The 21,466-nt window shown below is 40.4% G+C and overlaps 1 protein-coding gene across 2 annotated transcripts in view; it reads right to left on the bottom strand.

Moving 5' to 3' along the window:
- The window catches only part of NME7 (NME/NM23 family member 7), a 255,908-nt gene that overhangs the window by 152,479 nt on the left and 81,963 nt on the right, over positions 1-21,466 (bottom strand). For both annotated transcript variants that reach the window (XM_015062301.3, XM_053209845.1), the window contains exon 7: positions 19,687-19,792. In XM_015062301.3, coding sequence (XP_014917787.2) covers positions 19,687-19,792 — 106 coding nt within the window. The remainder of the gene's footprint in view (positions 1-19,686; positions 19,793-21,466) is intronic.

The raw sequence follows: 21,466 nt of genomic DNA, 5'->3' as shown, positions 1-21,466 counted from the left end.
CTCTGAGCTGTCAGCACAGAACCCGACGCGGGGCTCGAACTCACGAGCCATGAGATCATGACCTGAGCTGAAGTCAGACGCTTAATGGACTGAGCCACCCAGGCACCCCAGTTTTTTAATTTTTGTAATGTTTATTTATTTGTGAGAGAGAAGGAAAGAGAGTGAGAGCACACGTGGGAGAGGGGCAGAGAGAGAGGGAGACAGAGAATCCAAAGCAGGCTCCAGGCTCCGAGCTGTCAGCACAGAGCCGGATGATGGGGTTTGAACCCATGAACCACGAACCAAGACTGGGCTGAAGTTGGGTGCTCAACCAACTGAGCCACCCAGACATCCCAATCTTCCAGTAATTTTTAATCGGAAGAGAAAATATACCTGCAAAGTAGTTTGGATGCAAATGTGTTATGAGTGTCTGCCTTCTAGTAAGCAAAGATATTGTAGAATCACTTAAAATTAACTGCAGATGAGAGTCTGTATTTAGCAGAACTGTTAAAGTGAGAACTAGTGAGGCTTTTAGGTCTTAAAAGACCTCAAATTATTCCATTAGCTGATCATAAAATCTATTCTAGTAGCAAGTAGGTGTAATGAAAGACAGACCTAATTCATCCAAATAGCATTTCTGATTCTCCACTTACACCACACACCCACATCTAAAACACACGTTTATCCTTACCAATAGCCTAAGAACCATAATATGTAAATTCCCTACAAGGCAATAAAAATAACCAATGTAGCTTTACAGATGTACCCACAATATGGTAGCTAAGTGCATTAAAATACATGATAGTTGTAATTAAGTGAGTAGAAAATAAAAGCAGGCTCCATACCAACTTAGGAACAATAGAAAAGATGCGCAGGATCTGAGATCTCCAGGAAAAGGCAGTCAAGAATCCCTCCTTTGCTGGGAAGACAGGGGTAGGCTCAGTACAGCAAAAGAAGCCAAGAACAGCTATCATGACTAAAATGAGATCACAATTTTAAAACAAGGACAGTCCAAGAAAAACAAAAGTAGCGAACCGGGTAGACAGACCAGAAACTGAAAATTTTGTAACATGAGGCAAATAGCTAATTACAAGTCCAAAGTCAATGCCAGGTTACTACAGAAAACAAGTCAATCACTCAGTCACAAAGCCACACTGAGTTTCGACACCACAGGATACTGCCAGCTCCAGTACAGGGCGAGATCCTTCCTAATTTTGAAAGAGCCAGTCCCTCTTGTGGAGGGAATAAGCACGAGTCCCATTAGAAGCCGACTTCATATTTCTAGGAGATTTTCCTGAGTTATACAAGGGCTATACATCTTAGAATTCATCGACGGAAATCTGTTAGCCTTAGAAAGATAAACCCAATGAAAAAGTAATTCAAACCATGGATCTATTAGCTCCAACATGAACAAAACAAAGAAATCTTTTCCCTTTCTTAAAATGAGTTCCATTGTTGGCCTCCTTTTTTGTGAAAAGGTCCGAAAGAAAAAGATTCTCAAAGCCAGTCTTTTGTCCCGTTTTTAAAAAATAAGTACATTGATCTTTGTTTATTCTAGCTACCCCAGGTCACAGTTAAAGGAAATGCACAAATGTAGTTATCTACTTCAAGAACACTGTTTCTTCTGCTGATTTTAAGTGGCTTTGATTTCCTCGGCTAAGACCTACATTGTCATTCATAGACAGGCTTAAAAATAGACATATAATTGGGGGCATTTGGGTGGCTCAGTCGGTTGAGCATCCCACTTTGGCTCAGGTCATGATCTCGCAGTTTGTGAGTTCAGGCCCCCGGGTCGGGCTCTGTGTGGACAGCAGCCTGCAGCCTGTTTCGGATTCTATGTCTCCCTCTCTCACTGCTCCTCCCCTGTTCACGCTCTGTTTCTCTCTGTCTCTCAAAAATAAACACACATTAAAAAAAAATTTTTAAATAGACATAATTCCACAACATGGGCCACAAATTATGTAACTTCTGCCCCTTGTCTTCTGGAAGCATATACTACCTGCCCTGGGTATGGGCATCCGTTTTTGTTCCATTTTCCAGGATAGTCCTCATGTAGGGGGCAACTCTCCCACCTAAAGGTTCTCAAAATGTAGTGCCCACTTTAGCAGTAATAGCATGACCATGACCTGGGAACCTGACAAAAATACAGACCTACTCAACTGGACACTTCGGAGTCTTTATTTTAACAAGCCCCCCAGGTGACCTAGGTGCACACAACATTTGAGAAGCAGGGCTGTGAACCAGATGTCTGAGGATAGAAGGGTGTCATAAAAACCATTTTCCTGACCATGAAAAAGCGTAATGTGACCTGAAAAGCCTTATGATTTTAACTTTCAGTCACATTTTTCCTTATCAGACTACTCCAAACCTACACAGTCTTTTTTTTTTTTTTTAATGTTTATTTATTTTTGAGAGAGACAGAGACAGAATGCAAGTGGGTTAGGGGCAGAGAGAGACGGAGACACAGAATACGAAGCAGGCTCCAGGCTCTGAGCTGTCAGCACAGAGCCCGACACGGGGCTGGAACTCACGGGCGGTGAGATCATGACCTGAGCCGAAGTCAGATGCTTACCTGACTGAGCCACTCAGGAACTCCATGAGAGGTGTTAAATTCTTAAATTTTGTATTTTTGTCTTAGTTTTCCTTACCCTCTATCACTTAATTTTTAACACCATTCTTCATCAGAAAACATGGAAATAAAAGGGCATATGGTAAAAGTGTCTCCCCCCCATGCCAGCATCTCAGTCCTTCTCCAAAGCAATGTTAGAATTTCTTATATATTCTTCTAAAAATATTCAATGTACATACAAATGTACAGACACAACCTTTGTTTTACTGAAATACATACTATACCATCTATGCTATGCCTCACTCAATTTCTATGTATTTACTGTAAAATATAAAGAGTATGTATTTGGTGGTAAAATATGTATCAGATATGTTCAGTTTCATAAACAATTTTAAAGTGAGTATCTATGGTAACCACCACTAAAGTAAGAAAACCAAAATACTCCTAGCACCCAGAAGCCCTCCATATGTGTCTCCCCAATCACTGTCCTTTCTCCCCTCAGTGAATACCTGACTGGAATAACCTTTTCCATGCATTTCTGTATTCTTTACTACATACGTATGCATTAAAACACATAAAAAACACAGTTGACTTCTGCCTATATTTGAACTTTATATGAATAGACTTAGATGGCATATATCCTTAAGTGTTGCTTATTTTGGTCACTTTATGATTATGGAACACAGCAGAGAAGGAAGAACGTGCCACGTTGCAAAAGGAATCTCTACATGGTGGGAGTAAGTGGTTTTTAAAATAAACATGTTTCTGTTTTCTAAATTTTCTGCAATGTAGATTACTTCTATTAATACGAGACAAATGCCAGTAAAAGCTACCCAGATAAATTCCTGGCTAAAACTTAGCATTACCCACTTTTGTATCTCCTTGGTGTCTATTCCTTAAAAGGAACATTCTGGTAGTTTCAACGCCTAAAAAACACAGTTCCTAAAGAAAACATTCAACATTATTTAATCATCTACCTATGTTAGATGGTTTTCTTAGAGTGATGACTTTTCCTCAAGCACTCAAGTTGGTGATAGATCGACATCGATATCAATATATATCTGCTCACACCATACTTATGAAGAATTTGAGGCATGTGTTTTGAATCACATTAACAGTGATAATATTAAATGAAAACAGTGATCATATTAAATGATCATTAATGCAAAGCCAAACACTGTACAAATTATACTGGAAATTTCATCTTCTGACTCAGCCTGATGCTTAGTAAGATTTGGCTTCTGCAGCAACTTCTTACTAGATCTGTCTCCTAAGGCAAGGGAAACAAAAGCAAAAAAAAAAAAAAAAGTATTGGGACTTCATCAAAATAAAAAGCTTCTGCACAGTGAAGGAAACAATCAACAAAACTAAAAGGCAACCTACAGAATGGTTGCAAACGACATATGTGATAAAGGGTTAGTAACCAAAATATATCAAGAACTTCTAAAACTCAGCACCGAAAAACAAACAAATAATCCAGTTAAAAAAGTGAGAAGACATGAATAGACAGTTTTACACAGATGACGTACAGCTGGCTAACAGACACATGAAAAGATGCTCAATATCACTTAATAGCAGGGAAAACAAATTACCTCCACAAGGAGGTATCATCTCACACCTGCCAGAATGGCTAAAATTAACAACACAGGAAACAAAACGATGGATGCCGAGAAAGGGGCCCTCTTAAACTGTTGGCGGGAATGCAAACTGGTGCAGCCACTATGGGAAATGGTATGCAGGTTCCTCCAAAAGTTCAAAATAGAACTATCCTACGATCCAGCAATTGCACTGCTGAGTATTTACCCAAAGGACACAAAAGTACTGATATGTAGGGATACATGCACCTCAATGTTTATTGCACCACAATTAACAATAGCCAAATTATGGAAAGAGCCCAAATATCCACCAACTGATGAACAGAGAAAAAGATGTGGTATATATATACAATAGAATATCACTCCACCATCAAAAAAAAGAAAAAAAAGAAATCTTGCATTTGCAATGATGTGGATGGAGCTAGAAAGTATTATGCTAAGCATAGTAATAATAGTCACAATAAGTCAATCAGAAGAAGAAAGATGCCATATGATCTCACTCATATGTGAAACTTAAGAAACAAAACAAAGAACACAGGGGGGAAAGAAGCAAACCAAGAAACAGACTCTTAATTATAGAGAATAAACTGATAGTTACTAGAGGGGGGTAGGCGGGGGGTAAGAGTTAAATAGGTGATGGGTACTAAGGAGGGGACTTGTTGTGATGAGCCCTGGGTGTTGTATGTAAGTGATGAATCACGACATTCTACACCAGAAACCAATATTACACTGCAGGTCAAGTAACTGGAATTTAAATAAAAATATGGAGAAAAAGAAAAAGATTTGGCTTCAAGTTGTTCTAATCTCAAATCCAGGATATTCTCAAGAATAAGAAAAACAGAATAGAGTGTCTGTAGCATGAATCTACCCCAAATTTCACGACTGATTTCAAACACATCAGAGACTCTCTCCAATTTGCTCGAATGGAAATCATCGAGATTATCCTGAAGAGACACTGCCAACCATTCCTTTGGTAACTAGGCTATTCTGTAGTAACTACCACCAAAACAGGTCTGGAGAAGTCACTAGGATGAGTAACCCACTCCCCGTTTCGCAGACACAAGCCACCGCCTGTAACACAGAGAAGCAGTGGCTGTAAGTCGGTGATAGGTTCCAAATGAACTAACTGCCAAAACATGTGAGGGCCTTCAACCACAGGGTTTCTAGAGTAAGAAGAGGTGTGACTAGGTAGAAAAGCAGGGTACCATTTATTAACAATCCCCTCCAAAAACGGGTACAGCATTCATGTCCCTTCAGCATTTTTCAGAAGTGTCAACTCCTCCCATCTCTTAACATGTCACCTGGAAACCCCAGCTTTTCAAAGACCTTTACCGTCTTTTCTTTAGATGCGTGCCTTTTTTCTCCCTCATAAGAAGCAATTATAATTATGGGGCACCTGGGTGGCTCAGTCGCTTAAGTGTCCAACTTCAGCTCAGGTCATGATCTCATGGTGCGTGAGTTTGAGCCCCACGTCAGGCTCTGTGCTGTCAGCTCAGAGCCTGGAGCCTGTTTTGGATTCTGTGTCCCCCTCTCTCTCTGCACCCCCACCCCCTCATGCTCTGTCTCTCTCTCTTAAAAATAAACATTTTTTGAAAAGAAGCAATTATAATTATTTTGTCAGAAGTTGAGTATTTATAATCTGCCATATAAGCTGAATCAATCTTCTAAAGTCTTACAACATGAACTCGTGCTGCCTTGACTGTTAATTTTTTTTTTTTAATTTTTTTTTAACGTTTATTTATTTTTGAGACAGGGAGAGACAGCATGAACAGGGAAGGGTCAGAGAGAGGGAGACACAGAATCTGAAACAGGCTCCAGGCTCCGAGCTGTCAGCACAGAGCCCGATGCGGGGCTCAAACTCACGGACTGCGAGATCATGACCTGAGCCGAAGTCGGATGCCCAGCTTCATGCTGATAAAGCAACAGCATGTGCATTGGATCCCTGGACCCCACCTCCACAGGGATACATGCTGCTCCTGGGCTGGAGGAAGGAAGCAGCTCAAAGAGCAGGACCACAGCCTGGGCAGAAGAAACTCCTGTCTTCCTTCGGCCACTGTACAATTACACAGGCATTTCTGCAGAGGACAGGTTAGGCACAAACACAGAAAACCAGTACGAGGCGTTCCTCCAAGGCAAAGGAATGGGAACAAGCTACCTCGCTACAAACTTTGATACATGTTTTCCTGGAGTCTACATCGTGTCTAGCTATGCTGCTAGTTCTCATGAGTTCGTAAGTTACACAGTCCTCTAACAGACAGTGCATGTAAAATAGGCAAGGGGCAAGGGGAGAACTCTGTCATCAGAGTTCTGCATAAGAGCCTGCCTTGATCCTCCTGTCCCTCCTAGAAGTCTCTGTGTATACAAAGAACCTAGTAGGTCAACAGATCAATATCTCAAAGGTATATGTGTCAAGTTGCTTCAATAACATTATTCCCTGTATAATGACGGCTGAATGCTGATGTATAAAAAAGTGAAAAAAAAGGAATGGGAAAATGAAGTTTCCAATTTATTTTCAAATGAAACGATCCTCCTTCCAATAAACATCATCCCTTAAGTAATACACATGCAGGATGTCTCTCACAAGTCTTAGTGTAGGTCTTGGTAACTAAGAAGTATGAATGCTCCAAATGTAGAATAAAATATGATTTGAAAGTTTAATTATATAATATTCTTTTTAAAATATTTATCAAAACATAAACCTAAAATTAAATATTATTCAGAATACAAAAAATAGACTATAAAAGAAATTCTGAAATTATGAAAGCTTAAAACTGCACTATGGGAGCACCTGGGTGGCTCAGTCGGTTCAATGTCCAACTTCAGCTTAGGTCATGATCTCATGGTTCATGGGTTTGAGCCCCACGTCAGGCTCTGTGCTGACAGCTCAGAGCCTGGAGCCTGCTTCAGTTTCTGTGTCTCCCTCTCTCTCTGACCCTCCCTGTTCATGCTCTCTCTCTCTCAAAAATAAACAAACATTTTAAAAGATTAAAAAAAAACCTGCCCTATGACTTTTTTCTTTTAGGTTGTATCATTTCTTTTTTTTAAAACTTTATTTAAATCCAGCTTATTTAACATGTAATGTAGTAATGGTTTCAAGAGTAGATTTTAGTGATTCATCACTTACATACGTCACCCAGTGCTCATCCCAACAAGTACCCTCCTTAATGCCCATCACCCATTTAGCCCATCCCCTCACCCACCTCTCCTCAGATTGTTCTCTGTATTTAAGAGTCTTGGTTTGCCTCCCTCTCTGTTTATCTTATTTTTCCTTCTTTCCCCCTATGTTCATCCATTTTGTTTCTGAAATTCCACATATGAGTGAAATCATATGATATTTACCTTTCTCTAATTGCCTTATTTCACTTAGAATACATTCTAGTTCCATCCACATTGTTGCAAATGACAAGATTTCATTCCATTGTGCGTGGGTGGGTCGGTGTGTGTGTGTGTGTGTGTGTGTGTGTGTGTGTGTATCACACCCTTTTTATCCATTCGTCAGTCAATTGACATTTAGGCTCTTGCCATAATTTGGCTGTTGTCGATATACACTGTGACCTTCAGGCACCTATTTTAGAAGTCATTTTCCTTACTGTTAGACTTGGTCCAATGCTCTTTCAGTGAAACTAGGTTCCATTCCAATCTCACTAGTGAGAAATGTCAATCTACAGACTGCCTAGCCACAGATCAAATTGATCTGTTATTCTTATTAAACAACTGCTGCACAGAATTCAGAGTATTAGAGAAGCTATTTTGGTAGAACAGAGTGTCCCGGTCACCCAAATTTTCCATCATTCCAAGAAATTCTCATCAGCCTAAAAACCAAGGGGCCTACCTCTGAGCTATTGGAACAACTGAAATCCAAGAGGTGCCTCTTCCCTAACCATCCCCTAACCATGGCGGTTACTAACCTCTCCCAGAGAAGGAACTAAGAAACTTCCATTGGATATAAAATTTCATAAGGCTGGCCTCTGACAGAGGCTGATCACGACAGGAAATGCACCGTGTTCCCTGACCTGAAAATCTCTGATACATGGTTCTCAAATTGGGTGTTCATCAACACAACCTGGTGAGATTGTTAAAAATGCGTATTTCTGGTCTCTGGTCCAAACCTACTAAAGTTGGGGCCCAGGAGGGTGAATTTACAAAGTCTGCCCAAGTGGTTCTAGCACACACTAAAGTTTGAGAAGCACGGTCTCCCATACTAGTGACACAACACCATGGATTCAGGTTTGAGTTTCACATCCCAAGTACGTTAAGGTCTTAGGGTGCCTTATATCACTTGGTACCCAGTGAGCCATAATTCCTGGTGTTCATGCACTGCACAATCCCCTCTCATACTGACTCTGGACTTAGCCATGCGACTTGCTTTAGCCACTGAGACATGAAGACACGACGCAAGCAGAAGCTGGATAAGCACTTACACACTGAGGATGGTCTTGAGATGCTCTCCTTGGAAGGCAGCAGCCATGCCACAAAGACGCCCAGGGTGGACTACTGAGTGATGGGAGGCCACGAGGAAAGAGTCTCTGGAGGGGGAAAAGCAATCTTGCATGTTCTAGCTCCTGCACAGCTCCCAAGCTGAAGAAGCCACCCAAGCGACCCCACGTGTGCCACAGAAGAATCACCAGCGGAGCCCAGGTAATCCACAGAATTTTAAGAAATAATAAATCGTTTTTAAGGAACTAAGTTTGGGGGATGGTTTATTTTAAAGCAATAGATAAAGGAATCACTACTGAGTTTTTTTTTTTTAAATGTATCATGTGATATAATCTCTAAAACTGTGGTTATTGATACCTAATTTCCTTGCACATTTGCTATGGAAACTGCATCACCGGTATGAACTTCTTTAATGGCAGTAGGTACCGCCACCCCCATTTTGCAGATTAAAAGAAATGAGGCTTTAGGCATCCAAGAAGTGTTTCCAAGGTCACGCAATTAGTAAATGCCAAGCCGCAGAAGCATACGAGGCCTTCCAAACACCGTACGCTAAATTAACCCTGCCATGTCCAGTAGGGTTTTCACTGAGTTCCTTGCCATTCACTTATTTAGATTCTTGTGTCCGTTAATTCAGACAGATGAGTATAGATTTGTGGTTTCTCCTACACATCACCGGGCTCTAAAAACAGCCTAAGGTTCCTCATGTGCACATCACAGTTGCTAAGTGCTAGGGCTTTGGCTGACTAGCAACAGACGTTTCTTTATTCCAGTCAGATGTGAAGAGCAAGCTCTGATTTCCAAAGGGAAGGGACATGACGACTTGTCACTGCTTTTTCATTGATAGAGAGCCTATAATCATAAAGGCACACAGGCAAGCCTGGGATCAATCCGTTCGCTTCTCCCATGGTAACGTCTTCAAACAATCAACACCATTTATTCATCCTCCACCTGTCTCCAAGAAGGAGCCATTAGACAAGACCAAGTTCATACATTAAGAAGGACTTCTGGGGCGCCTGGGTGGCTGAGTCGGTTAAGCGTCCAACTCTTCGTTTTGGCTCAGGTCACACGATCTCAGGGTTTGTGGGTTTGAGCCGCACGTCAGGCTCCGCACTGACAGTACAGAGCCTGCTTGAGGTTCTCTCTCTCCCAATCTCCCAATCTCTCTCTGCCCCTCCTCCTCTCACTCTCTCGGTCTCTCTCTCAAAATTAAACAAACATATAAAAAAAAAAAAAGAAGGACTTCTAAACTCAGAGTTTGAGACACTAGTGCTGGAACTGTACCTTTAGAATGTGTGCATGGTTATAGACGTTAAACATCAATAAAGTTGATGAAAAAATAAAAGTTAAGAAAAGGAAAAATAACATTCTCGCAGCAATAACTGAAAAGATGAAAAAAGATTTCTATCAGCGACTGTTGAAAGCATTCTCTTTTCTTTATCATTTGCTAAATACAGCCTTTTCTCTTTTTTTAGGGTTTTATTTTACTGCCAGTTAACATACAGTGTTACCTTAGTTCCAGGTGTACAACACAATGATTCAACAATCCACACATCTCCCGGTGCTCACCATGACAACTGCACTCCTAAGCCCCATCACCTATTTTCCCCATCCCCTCACCAACCTCCCCTCTGGTAACCATCAGTTTGTTCTCTATAGTGAGGAGTCCATTTCTTGGTTTCCTATTCTGTCTCTTTTTCCTGGCTCATTTGTTTTGTTCCTTAAATTCCACATGAATGAAATCACATGCTATTTGTCTTTCTCTGATGGACTTTTCTCGCTTAACATGATACTCTAGCTCCATCCATACTGTTGCAAATGGCAAGAATTCATTCTTTTTTATGGCTGAATAATACACATACATATACATACGTGTGTTAAGGGTCTCACTCATATCTTCCATTCTTCTCGAGTCCGATGATTATTCTTAACAATCATTGCTTTAAATTCTCTATCAGGGTGGGAGGGTGGCTAAGTGGCTCAGACAGGTAAGCGTCTGACTCTTGGTTTTGGCTCAGATCATGATCTCATGGTTCGTGGAATCAAACTCCGCATCAGGCTCTGAGCTGACAGTGCAGAGCCTACTTGGGATTCTCTCTCTCTCTCTCTTTCTGCCCCTCCCCCACTCGTGCACACACTCACGCTCCCTCTCTCTCTCAAAATAAATAAACTTAAAAAAATAATAACAAATAAAGAGATAAGTTCTCTGTCAGGCATATTACTTATATCTGTTTTGTTTTGATCTCTGCGTGTGGCCTTCTCCTGTTCTTTCGTTCAGGATAAATTTCTCTGTCTCCTCATTTTGGCTGCCTCTCTGTGTCTGTTTCTGTATGTTAAGGAAGTCAGCTATGTCTCCTACTCTTGCAAGTAGTGACTTTATGAAGAAGAGATCCTACAGTGCCCTGCAGTGCAATGTCCCCTGTGCACCAGAACCTGGCACTTCCAGAGAATAGCCTCTGTGTGTTGCTTACGCCCTGCTCTTGTATCTGAGCCACTTTTCCTTTCAGAGCGGTCGTCTACACTGACTCTCCGTTGTGGGCTGTGCTTGCTCTCTGTGTTGTTAGCAGGACCCAGGTAGGCCAGCTCTGAGGGGGTGTGCACCCTGGGAACTTGGGAACTGGACAACAATGTTAGCAAAAGTTGCATGGGACCACTAATCCTATGCTGGATCCCCAAAAGCACTGCGGCGGGCGGGGGCCGTGTGCCAGGGTGGCCAGGGGCACAGGGCTGGGAGTGTGACCCAGTGGTGGCTGAGGGTGAGTGGCTAGGCACGGTGCGGCAGCTGGGCAAGGCACGCGGAGGCAGCTGTGCACCTGGTGGCTGGGCGTGGTGTAGGAAGGTAGCCGAAGGTCACAGCTGGGCTGGGTGCCACGCTGTGCCTTGGTGGGGCACACGGGGCAGCTGTGCGTGCAGGGGCTGGGTGCGGTGAGCACACAGGTTTAGCAAAAATTGCTCTCAGCCCTAGGCCAAGGCTACCGGTGTCTGTGTAGCCCCGCCTCCTGCAGGTGCCTCTGTGTTTATGCTGGGGGGCAGGGGAAGAAAATGACATCTGCCAGCTTGCTTACCTTCAAAGAGCTCTGCCAGCACTCTACAAAATCAATATGAACAGATCTGTCTGATTTTGGAATGTGTGGAATCCAAATAGATCAGTAACTATAATAAATGGCAAGAGGTTGAATTCAACTATCCTAAGACTGAAAAAATAAAAATCTTTAAAAGTAGAAATAAAACAAAATGCAGCCATAGTGGCTATAAGATATGTATTAGAGGCAAAAGGCTCAAAAATTTTTTTTAAAAAGGATATGCCACCTTATTTTAAGGTAAACAACATAAAACCATTAAGGAGAATGAAGTAGGACACCGAGTAATAAACAAAAAGATGTAATAATCATACATAACAATGTAGCTACAGGACATACAAAGCAAAAACAGTCCTAATTAAATGGAGAAACTGACAAATTCATAACAAGAATGAGTAATTTTAACATGGGAGAATGTCTAAAAACTTATTTTTCAGAAGCCAGACAAAAAAAGAAAAAATGGAGGAAGGATGTAGATCTGAACAACAGATTTGAATCAACAGTTATTTCTATACAAAGAGAGAAGAGTGCAACAAATACCCTTCTTTTCAAGCACACACTGGAAATATTTTTAAAATTTAACCATGCACTAAGTAACAAAGGACATCGACAAATTTCAAAGAACCAATTATCACAGGGACCTCATTCTCTGACAATGTGTAGACATGAAATAACACGTGAACTAAAAAAAAAAAAGGAAGAAAAAAAAAGAAAATATTTTACAATGAAGAGTGCAAAATATTTAGAGAAGAATGAGTGTTTCTGCCATCACAGTTTGTAATATTGTGGAGGAGGCACACAAAATCATTAGTCAAAAATCACTACATAATATACAGTATGTGGACTAATTAATATATAACAGCAACCTGCGTTAAGGGCTCCGAAGAAAAGCAGAATGCTGAAAGAACATGTCACTGGGAACCTAGTATCTTCTAGGGGTGTGAGGTTAGCTTTCCCTGAGGAAATGACACTTCGGGCCGGGGAAGGAGGAGGGAGGGCACACACACTCCATGCAAATGGAAAGCAAGGAATGAGTCTCAAGGAGAGAAGGGTGAGGGGTATTTGGGGATCTGAAAGGCAGACAGTGGCACTGGAGTGCAGAAGCAAGGGAGAGTGACCTCAAACAAGTGTAAATAAATGATACCTAAGAAAAGTAGATTCTTTTCTAAAAAAAAAAAAATGTTTCTTTGTTTATTTTGAGGAAGAGAGAGAGATCCGAGGAGGGGAAGAGAAGGGGGGTGGAGAGGGAGAATCCCAAGCAGGCTCTGCACTGTCTGCACAGAGCCCAATGCAGGGGCTCGATCCCACGAACTGTGAGATCATGACCTGAGCCAAAATGAAGAGTCAGAGGCGTAACCAACGGAGCCACCCAGGCACCCCAAAAAGTAGATTCTTGAAATGTAAAAGAAAACAAACAAGGACTGCTCTTAGCGACTAAACACCTTCAAGAATATAAAAAGCACTACTCACATCTAACTAGAAAAGTTTTAAGGAGGTATTCTAAGTTTAGAATTCTCAAGAACTTGTTTATTATTTATCTCTTAACTGCCATTATTGACCAGAACAGCAATAATTTCTCTAAGTCCTATCTTAAACTGTATTTTTCACCCGGTTAAGATGTTAGGAATTAAAGTCACCCTTCATACCAATTATTAAATAACCTTCTACCCATGATGGCTTTCCGTAGGCATGCCAGGATGTTAACTATGTCTTCTAATGCCTCGATTCCATACCTGTAAAATGGGTTAATAATCCATGAAACGTGATGACGGGAATCTAGATGGTCTAAGTGATAATCCATGTAGAGGCAAAATGGTACAATGAGACAGAATGAAGGCAAACGTGGTGCATATCCCAACGCCACCACCTAAGAGCTTTGACTCTTTGGTGGCCAGCAAGTGACTTTGGCCAGTTACTTAACGTTTCATTTCTCAGGCTTCCTCAGTGTGACATGCGCTTCAAATACTCCCTATGCTATAGTTTTGAGGATAAAATAATTCACATAAAGTCCTTCGCACTCCACAAATGTGAACTGGTATTACTATTAAAACTGTTTTTGTGATGCTATCCTTGAGAAAAAGCCCTTCAAGTGTCTCATTAACCAGATTTGAATCTTCCCTCTACCCCTCAGTCAAGTCGTCACAGCTGACAATCCTCGGGACTTATATTTTACTTTAAACGCTATTAGATTTCGAAACATATTAGCAAACAAAATTTCACTATTTCAAAATAAAAAAACATTTAATAGCCTAATAATACACACCTGCTTCTTCAGGATCGTTAAACCAGCAAAATTCTTGAAACTCCTTTTTTTTTTTAATTTTTTAATGTTTATTTATTTTTTAAGGAGAGAGAGACAGAGCACAAGCAGGGGAGGGGCAGAGAGAGAGGGAGACACAGAATCCAAAGCAGGCTCCAGGCCCCGAGCTGTCAGCACAGAGCTGACGCGGGGCTCGAACTCCTGAACCGCAAGATCATGACCTGAGCCGAAGTCGGATGCTTTCACTGCCTCTTGAAATTCCTTCTAAATCACTAATTTCAGGGACACCTGCGTGGGTCAGTCAGTTACGCATCCGGCTCTTGGTTTTGGCTCGGGTCATGATCTCACAGTTCGGGAGTTCGAGCCCCACGTCAGGCTCCAGGCTGACAGTGAGGAGCCTGCTTGGGATTTGCTCTTCGCCCTTTTTCTCTGCCCCTCCCTTGCTCACACTCTCTAAATAAATAAATAAATAAACTTTTTTAAAAAATCACTGATTTCATTTAACATCCTCATAACATACAAATCTATTAGGTGTTTTCACTGCCTCTAATTTTGTGTTTTGAGAATGCATGCTGCTACACTCAATGCACTCAAAGGCAAAGGTCTTATGTGTAGTTCAATGTACTTGGTGCATCTGTTATAAGTTCCCTCCACTGTTTTGTCTACTCTTTCAGATAGAACATAAAACATTCACAGAACTCCAAAACTGTGACATTCTAAGGAAAACTGGGCCCACTCCAGGAATTTTCACTGGAACAAAGTGAGATTTACGATGTTTCCATCCAATGTCTTTGCACCCAAAAATTTCACACCTCTTCCACAGGGTTCCAGGGGCTGAATTACTTGGAGGAAATCTCACACCAAAAAGTTAAGAACTTAACCAATTCAAGCAGCCCAAGTTGGTGGCACGTGTCTTATGGGGCTCTGGGCCTACCTAGCATCAAACTACCATTTGGGGCGGAAATGAAAACTCTGCAAGAGAGTCTGAGTAAGAATAACCCAATTTTAAAAAGTGAAAAACGTGATAAACATGACCTTGCTGGTATTCATCCCGTGCTAGTTAGCATATCAGAGTCAATTCGGGGGTAAATTTGTCAACTGGCCAGAATTCGCAGAAGTAATTTGCTTCCCAACTAATTAAATGCAAGCAGACCCCAACGCTGTCTCTCCATACCTTTGTAAAAATAAAATCCAACATGCTTTGAAACAGTCTCCATGAACATAGCATTAATTTTACAGCCAAAACACAACACTGAGGTACCGAATACTGGGTTTAAGTTTAAAGGCTGAGGGGAAACTTAGAAACCACCTTGACTCACTTTACTATGGGAGAAATGACATTTCAGGAAGGACAGTATTTTGAAAAATGCAGTAAAACTGTTTAATGCCTAAATCCGTTATAAGAAGGGAAATTTTCCAACAAAATTTCAGGCCTCTAGTACTTCAGAGGCTAAATCTGGGTGACACAAGGGCAGAAGCAGCCATCCCGGCACTGGCTGCCACCTTCTCCTCCCCACCCCACCCTGGGCCAACCACAATGGCCCAATGGAATAGGGAACAGCTGATGACTGCTGAATCAACCAGAGGTAAGTGAGGAGCCTCCTGCATGGATTTAAGTTAGAACCAGAACCTGAGGGGAAAATTACAGTACGAATAGAGTAGTAATCATAATAGTAGGAATGTCGAGCACATAGAGCACGTTAAGAGTTGGGCACTGTGTTTAACACATGCATCCTGACATTTAACCATTTAATTAATCATTTAGCCATTTAACTGTTGCTGTCAGTGCATTTAATCCTTGCAGTTACCCTTTTAAGATGATGTGCTATATTATACTTATTTGATAAGTATACTTATTTGATAAGGAAACAAGGGACAAAGAGGTTCAATACTTAATGCAATTTCCCACAGCTAGAAAGCAGCAGAGCCAAAAGACAAACCTACACAGCCTGATTTCAGAGTAAAAATAATTCATTTCATTGATGGAATTAAACTAGCTACACGGAAATAATACTGAGGACATCAAAACAAACACATTGTATAGCTTTTAAATTAAGAAAGAAAAAAGAACATAAGAACATTCTCCTTGTTTTTCTTCCCTTGTAAATCCTGAGTCCCCAAGTGACAAAATGTACTTTAATCTACGTACAGGAACACGGCAGATGCCCCAAGTGTACCCCATCATTTTTCCCCGCCACCTCATCTGCAAACTAAGCTCTCTTTTTTTCTAGCTCTCTTACGAGAAGTAAACCTCCACATCCATACAAATTAACTATAGGGCTAAGAACTGAGGCTGCCTACATCCACATGACTTTATTATTTGTGCCAAGAAATTCTTACCCAAAGATAAGGCTATAAATCAGTAAATAACTTCATTGTTTGCTTCAGGAACTTCCCAAAAGTCCATTTGCCCCAACAATAGACTACTCAAACAGTCCACAGTATTCCCTCAACTGGACAAACAACTCACTTATCCAAGAACTGTGTACTTAACAAGACTTAGTTAAGAGCTTTGTCTCACTGTTCCCACTAATCCTAAACTATTAGATCATGAACTTTACCCAGCTTCAATCAGATCAGTGCAAGATCTGTGCAAGATCAGTGCAAGATTTAAGACCCACCTTAAATCTCTAAAGGTCACACCCAAAACCCTACAATACAGGCCCACTCTCTCTCCCTAGTGAAGTCTGCCAAGACCATCAAGGCGTGTTCTCACTGTACTAAGCAACAGGTTTGCTTGGCTGAAACTATTCTGGACTTCTTTGGGGAAGGTGACAGTCAACAGAAGGAAATGACCCAATTCTATTTCAACTGCTCGTGCATAAACACCACCTTTTTAAAAAATCCCTTCTTCCCTCATACCTATTCTAGACCACAGGTGAAATTAAATACACCGGGAAGTGAGATCCTTATAGAAAAAGATAAACATATGCCAGCACTTGAAAGGGCCCACGTAAATCTAACAATAAATTCAACATGAGGTTTTGAACTACATTTCACTGCAGCCACAATTTAACTCTAAGCTATAGTGGATTAATTACACATTTTAAAATGGTCTAAAAGGATCCCTAAAATTGAGATTTAGAAAGAAAAGAAAAACAAAGGCCTCAAAATGCCAACGTTAAAAGTATTCTGCCATCTGACCAGATTTTACAAAATTTCCTTCAATCAACTCATATGCCTCTAACGTTATGTATCATATATAAATACATGAAACATAGCCAATCTTTTAAAAAATAGCTCTAAGAATGATTTAAACCTGTATAAATATAATATAAATCATTTTGACATCACCATTCATTTAATCACTTTAATTACTTCAGTTATATTTATGCAATTATTAAAGTAAATAACCATATTTACTAGAATCCTATTTTATTCCTGCCTTTCCATGCATCCCACTTTTCCTTAGAAAAAAATAAAACAGTTGCAGACCCAATTGAATGTATTAAGATGCCAAAGGTAAGCTTTTTAATGAAGTTGAAGCTTTTAAACAAGAAGAGTTTGTCGCATCATATTAAAACGTGTGTGGGGGGGGGGGACCTGGGTGGCTCAGTCAGTTAAGCACCTAACTCCTGGTTTTGGCTCAGGTCATCATCTCGTGGTTCATGAGTGCCAGCCCCGCGCTGGGTTCCACGCTGACAGTGCAGAGACTGTTTGGGGTTCTCTGTCTCTCTGTCCCTCCCCTGCTCATGCTCTCCTTCTCTCTCAAAATAAATAAACTTAAAAAAAAATTTTTTTTTTGTAATGTTTATTTATTTTTGAGAGACAGAGCACGAGCAGAGCAAGGGCAGAGAGAGAAGGGGACACAGAATCTGAAACAGGCCAGGCTCTGAGCTGTCAGCACAGAGCCCGACGCGGGGCTCGAACTCACGGACCCTGAGATCATGACCGGAGCCGAAGTCGGACGCTTAACCGACTAAGCCACCCAGGCGCCCCAAATAAATAAACTTTAAAAACATAACAATAAAATAAAACATGTGTATTATATATGTATATATGTGCATATTATGTATGTGTATGTGTATACATGTATGTATGTATGTATGTATGCGTACACATATGTGTGTGTGCATATTTGGGTATAAATGTGTGCGTGTGTGTGTGTGTGTGTATTCATCCCAAGGTAAGAAATGAATGCAACATAAAGTCCCAATTTTGTTTTTCATAGCCTGTCAACACCAGCCCTTTCAAATAGTATCATTCCTTCCTGTGGAAGTGTTGCTAACCGTGTTACCGTAACCATCTTGCTGTGGAGTCGTATACGTAGAGGAGAGAACGTGGAGGGTAGAAGAGACCAGGTCTGTATCCTAGATTCCCTGCTCTAAATTGGGGGAAATAACTTATTCTCAGATAGCCTCAGTTCACTTATCTGGAAAAGAATGATATATCCACCTACTTGGCATAATTGACATGAAGACGAAAGGAGATAATGTATAAGGTACTCGGTATACAGCCTAGCACATGGTGGAAAGGTCTCCATAAATGTTCGTTACCGATTGTGCATGTTAGCTCCCTATAACTGTGGTCCTAAGGATTTACAAGGTATTAAAGTACTTCCTAAATAATTAAAGAAGTATTAATTATGCAACAAGATCTTTAGGATCTTCATATCCTTTCAACCAATACTTCTATTTCTAGAACACTAGCCAGGGGAAATGACTAGAGATACTGTCAAATATTCATGTATAAAGATATTCTTTAAAACTTTATTGTTAACATCAAAAAACTGGAAACAACCTACGTAGCCAAATATTATACTACATCTCTATGACTGCATGGTGTACAACTATTAAAATATTCGTGAAGAATTAAGAGCATCCAAAATGCTCCCTAAAATTAAAACAATATCCTATGGACATACATTGCAACCATGTTAACAATTACATGTCATTCAACATGTTTAATTTAACAATGCATGTCAACAATTACATGCACACATCCACATATTCAGAAGAAAAGAATTTAGAGGAAATATAAAAGTATTAACAATGTCAAGACAATGGAAAACCAGGTAACTTTTACTGTTTCCTTTTTCACTTTATTTCCAAATTTTCTACTGTATACCCGAATTGCTTTGATACTTGGGGGAAAAAAAAAAACTAAAAAAACCCATTCACCTATGTTTATTATTCAGAATATTCTACTTTTTTTAAGGGCAATCTTTTAAATTCTATCCATCTCATTTCCAAAAGAATTGGGAATAGTTCACAAAAATGCACACAACAGAATAAAACAGATGAAGAAAAATAAAGAAAAAAGTTTACACTCTCAGTATATAGCCATATATATATATCTACCTATCTCTGCACGTGTGCACATGTGTATATGTATGTATGTGTACAAATATGTATTTCTGTATTCACAGAACTTTGTTTCATATACTAAGAACTGAAGGAAGTTTCTCCAGCTTTCTCAGGGCATACTGCAGACATTGTTTTAAGACCTATTTCAGTGAATTAAGCAAATCGGTTATGTGGTGGGAGGAGGCGGATTTAAAGTCAAGGAATCAAGATCTTAAGCAGGACAAGCATGGTCACAATCAGCACCTCAAGGAACGCCTTTTTAAAAAAGGTACACATATGCAGATAAATATAAGTGGAGACAGATTTTTCACTCATGTTACCTTTACTCACGTGGCTTCAAAGGAAAAAAATGCTAAAATGATATTTTCATTTCTGCTGTGAAATACATCAAAAAATGAACTAAGAAAATAAGCTCCTATTAACAAAATGTACTTGGATACACTGTATTTAACACAGCACTTACCTTCACTGATAGCATGGGGCTTAATGATGCAACAGGTGCAATTGGTAAATTTAGCGGTGTTCGCGGGTCCACAAACTCCACTCGAAGGAAAAAATAACTCCGTTTCCTAAAGACAAAAAGAAATAACTTTGGCATATGTAATCTCTTATCTTGGACTCCTAGAATATTAATGTGAGAGGGGAAAAAAAAACGACAGGATTACTTTTAAAATTTCATAATATAAACTCTTTGCTTCAAATTTTCTAAAAATGACTTTTACAAAGACTGATGAACCGAACCCTGTTTTAAGTCTTGGAATCAAAAGATCATCTAAAAAAAAGTACAATTAAAGTAATGAGGACATGTAGCATTCTGCTTTAGGATTAAAACTAATAACATCTTAACATACTTTGAATATTGGAAGTAATGAATATAAAGTTCTTATTTTCCTCAAAGCATTAGTTCATAGACACAGGTCTGATTTTAAACTTTTTATTAAAATTTGTGAAATTAAAAACTAGGAATTCTTTGTAGAAACAGATTAGTATTTAAGAATCAGAACTGCGAAATTAGCTTTAACTAATTAGCTTAAACTAATGAACTTACTACAATTCTAGCATACAATTAAATCATATAAGCTTTATTTTATAACCAGATTCAGGCTATGGTATCTGCTTTGTCCATGGTTCCCTTAGATGACAACTCAGCAATCTGAACCAGCCACAAACACAGTCACACTAATTAATTCTTTTAATTATTCAGATAAATGCCTTCCGCCTGAAGCTTTTCCTGCTGTTATTTCCAGCATTCCCCGTAAGCCCCTCTGTCCCAAGCTCCAAAGGACTCTACCAACGTGTAAAGGGCCACTTCAAATATCACCGACTCCAGGAGGCCTTCTGTGACGTCCCCAGTCAAAACTGTGGCTATTTGGGCAACTGCCCTTCACAAGTTTTAGATCTGCAGCAAGTAACTAACCTGCATGGCTTTGTAGGTCTTTCAGCACCTAAAACAAATGCCTCAAAGTAAATACTCATTTATCAATGAATTTAAAGATTGCAGGATCACAGGACGTGTTAATGTACTACACATTTTGAAAGCCACAGTACAATGTACTGTGTACATTTTGAAAGCCACAAAGAAGATGTGGACTTGTTCAAACTGGAAAGGAAAGGCCTCCTCTAGAGTTCCCGTTTCTGTGCTTCCTTTGCAACAAAACTCCTCAAAAGGGGGGGGTCTTTATTCTCTGTCTTTACTTTTCACCTCCATTCTCTCTTAAGGTGACACTTAGGTTTCATCCCCAAACTGCTCGATGTGACCTCTGCGTTGCCAAGTGCTCTGGTTACTTCTCAACCCTCGCCTCACTGGACCGAGCGGGATTTGACCAGGTGATCTCACTCCATATCCTGCAATGCTTCCATTCATTGACTGTCTTCCTACCTCACTGGCCACTCCGTCTCAGTCTCCTCTGATGGTTTTTGCCCATGCGGCTGACCCCTCCGTGTGGGAGAGCTCCAGGGTCCATCTTCTACCTACGGTCACTCTCTTGATGAGCTCAAGTCCCATGTCTTTAAATGCCATCTGTATTCTGATGGCTCCCACGTTTCTGCCTCCAGTCCAACCTCCTCCCTAAATTTCACACCCATATCTCAGCCACTACCACTTATAGAGGATGCACATTTAAAATGTCCTGATTTCCACCGTCTCCCATAAAATCTGTTCACTCCCACCCTGTTTTCCCATCCTTCCAACTGCACAGGCCAAAGAAAAAAAAAACTTCGAGTGATCCCTGATTTCTCTCCTT

The sequence above is a fragment of the Acinonyx jubatus genome, chromosome E4 (assembly GCF_027475565.1).
Source record: "Acinonyx jubatus isolate Ajub_Pintada_27869175 chromosome E4, VMU_Ajub_asm_v1.0, whole genome shotgun sequence".
NCBI lineage: Eukaryota > Metazoa > Chordata > Mammalia > Carnivora > Felidae > Acinonyx > Acinonyx jubatus.
This window is presented reverse-complemented; position numbering and strand designations above follow the sequence as displayed.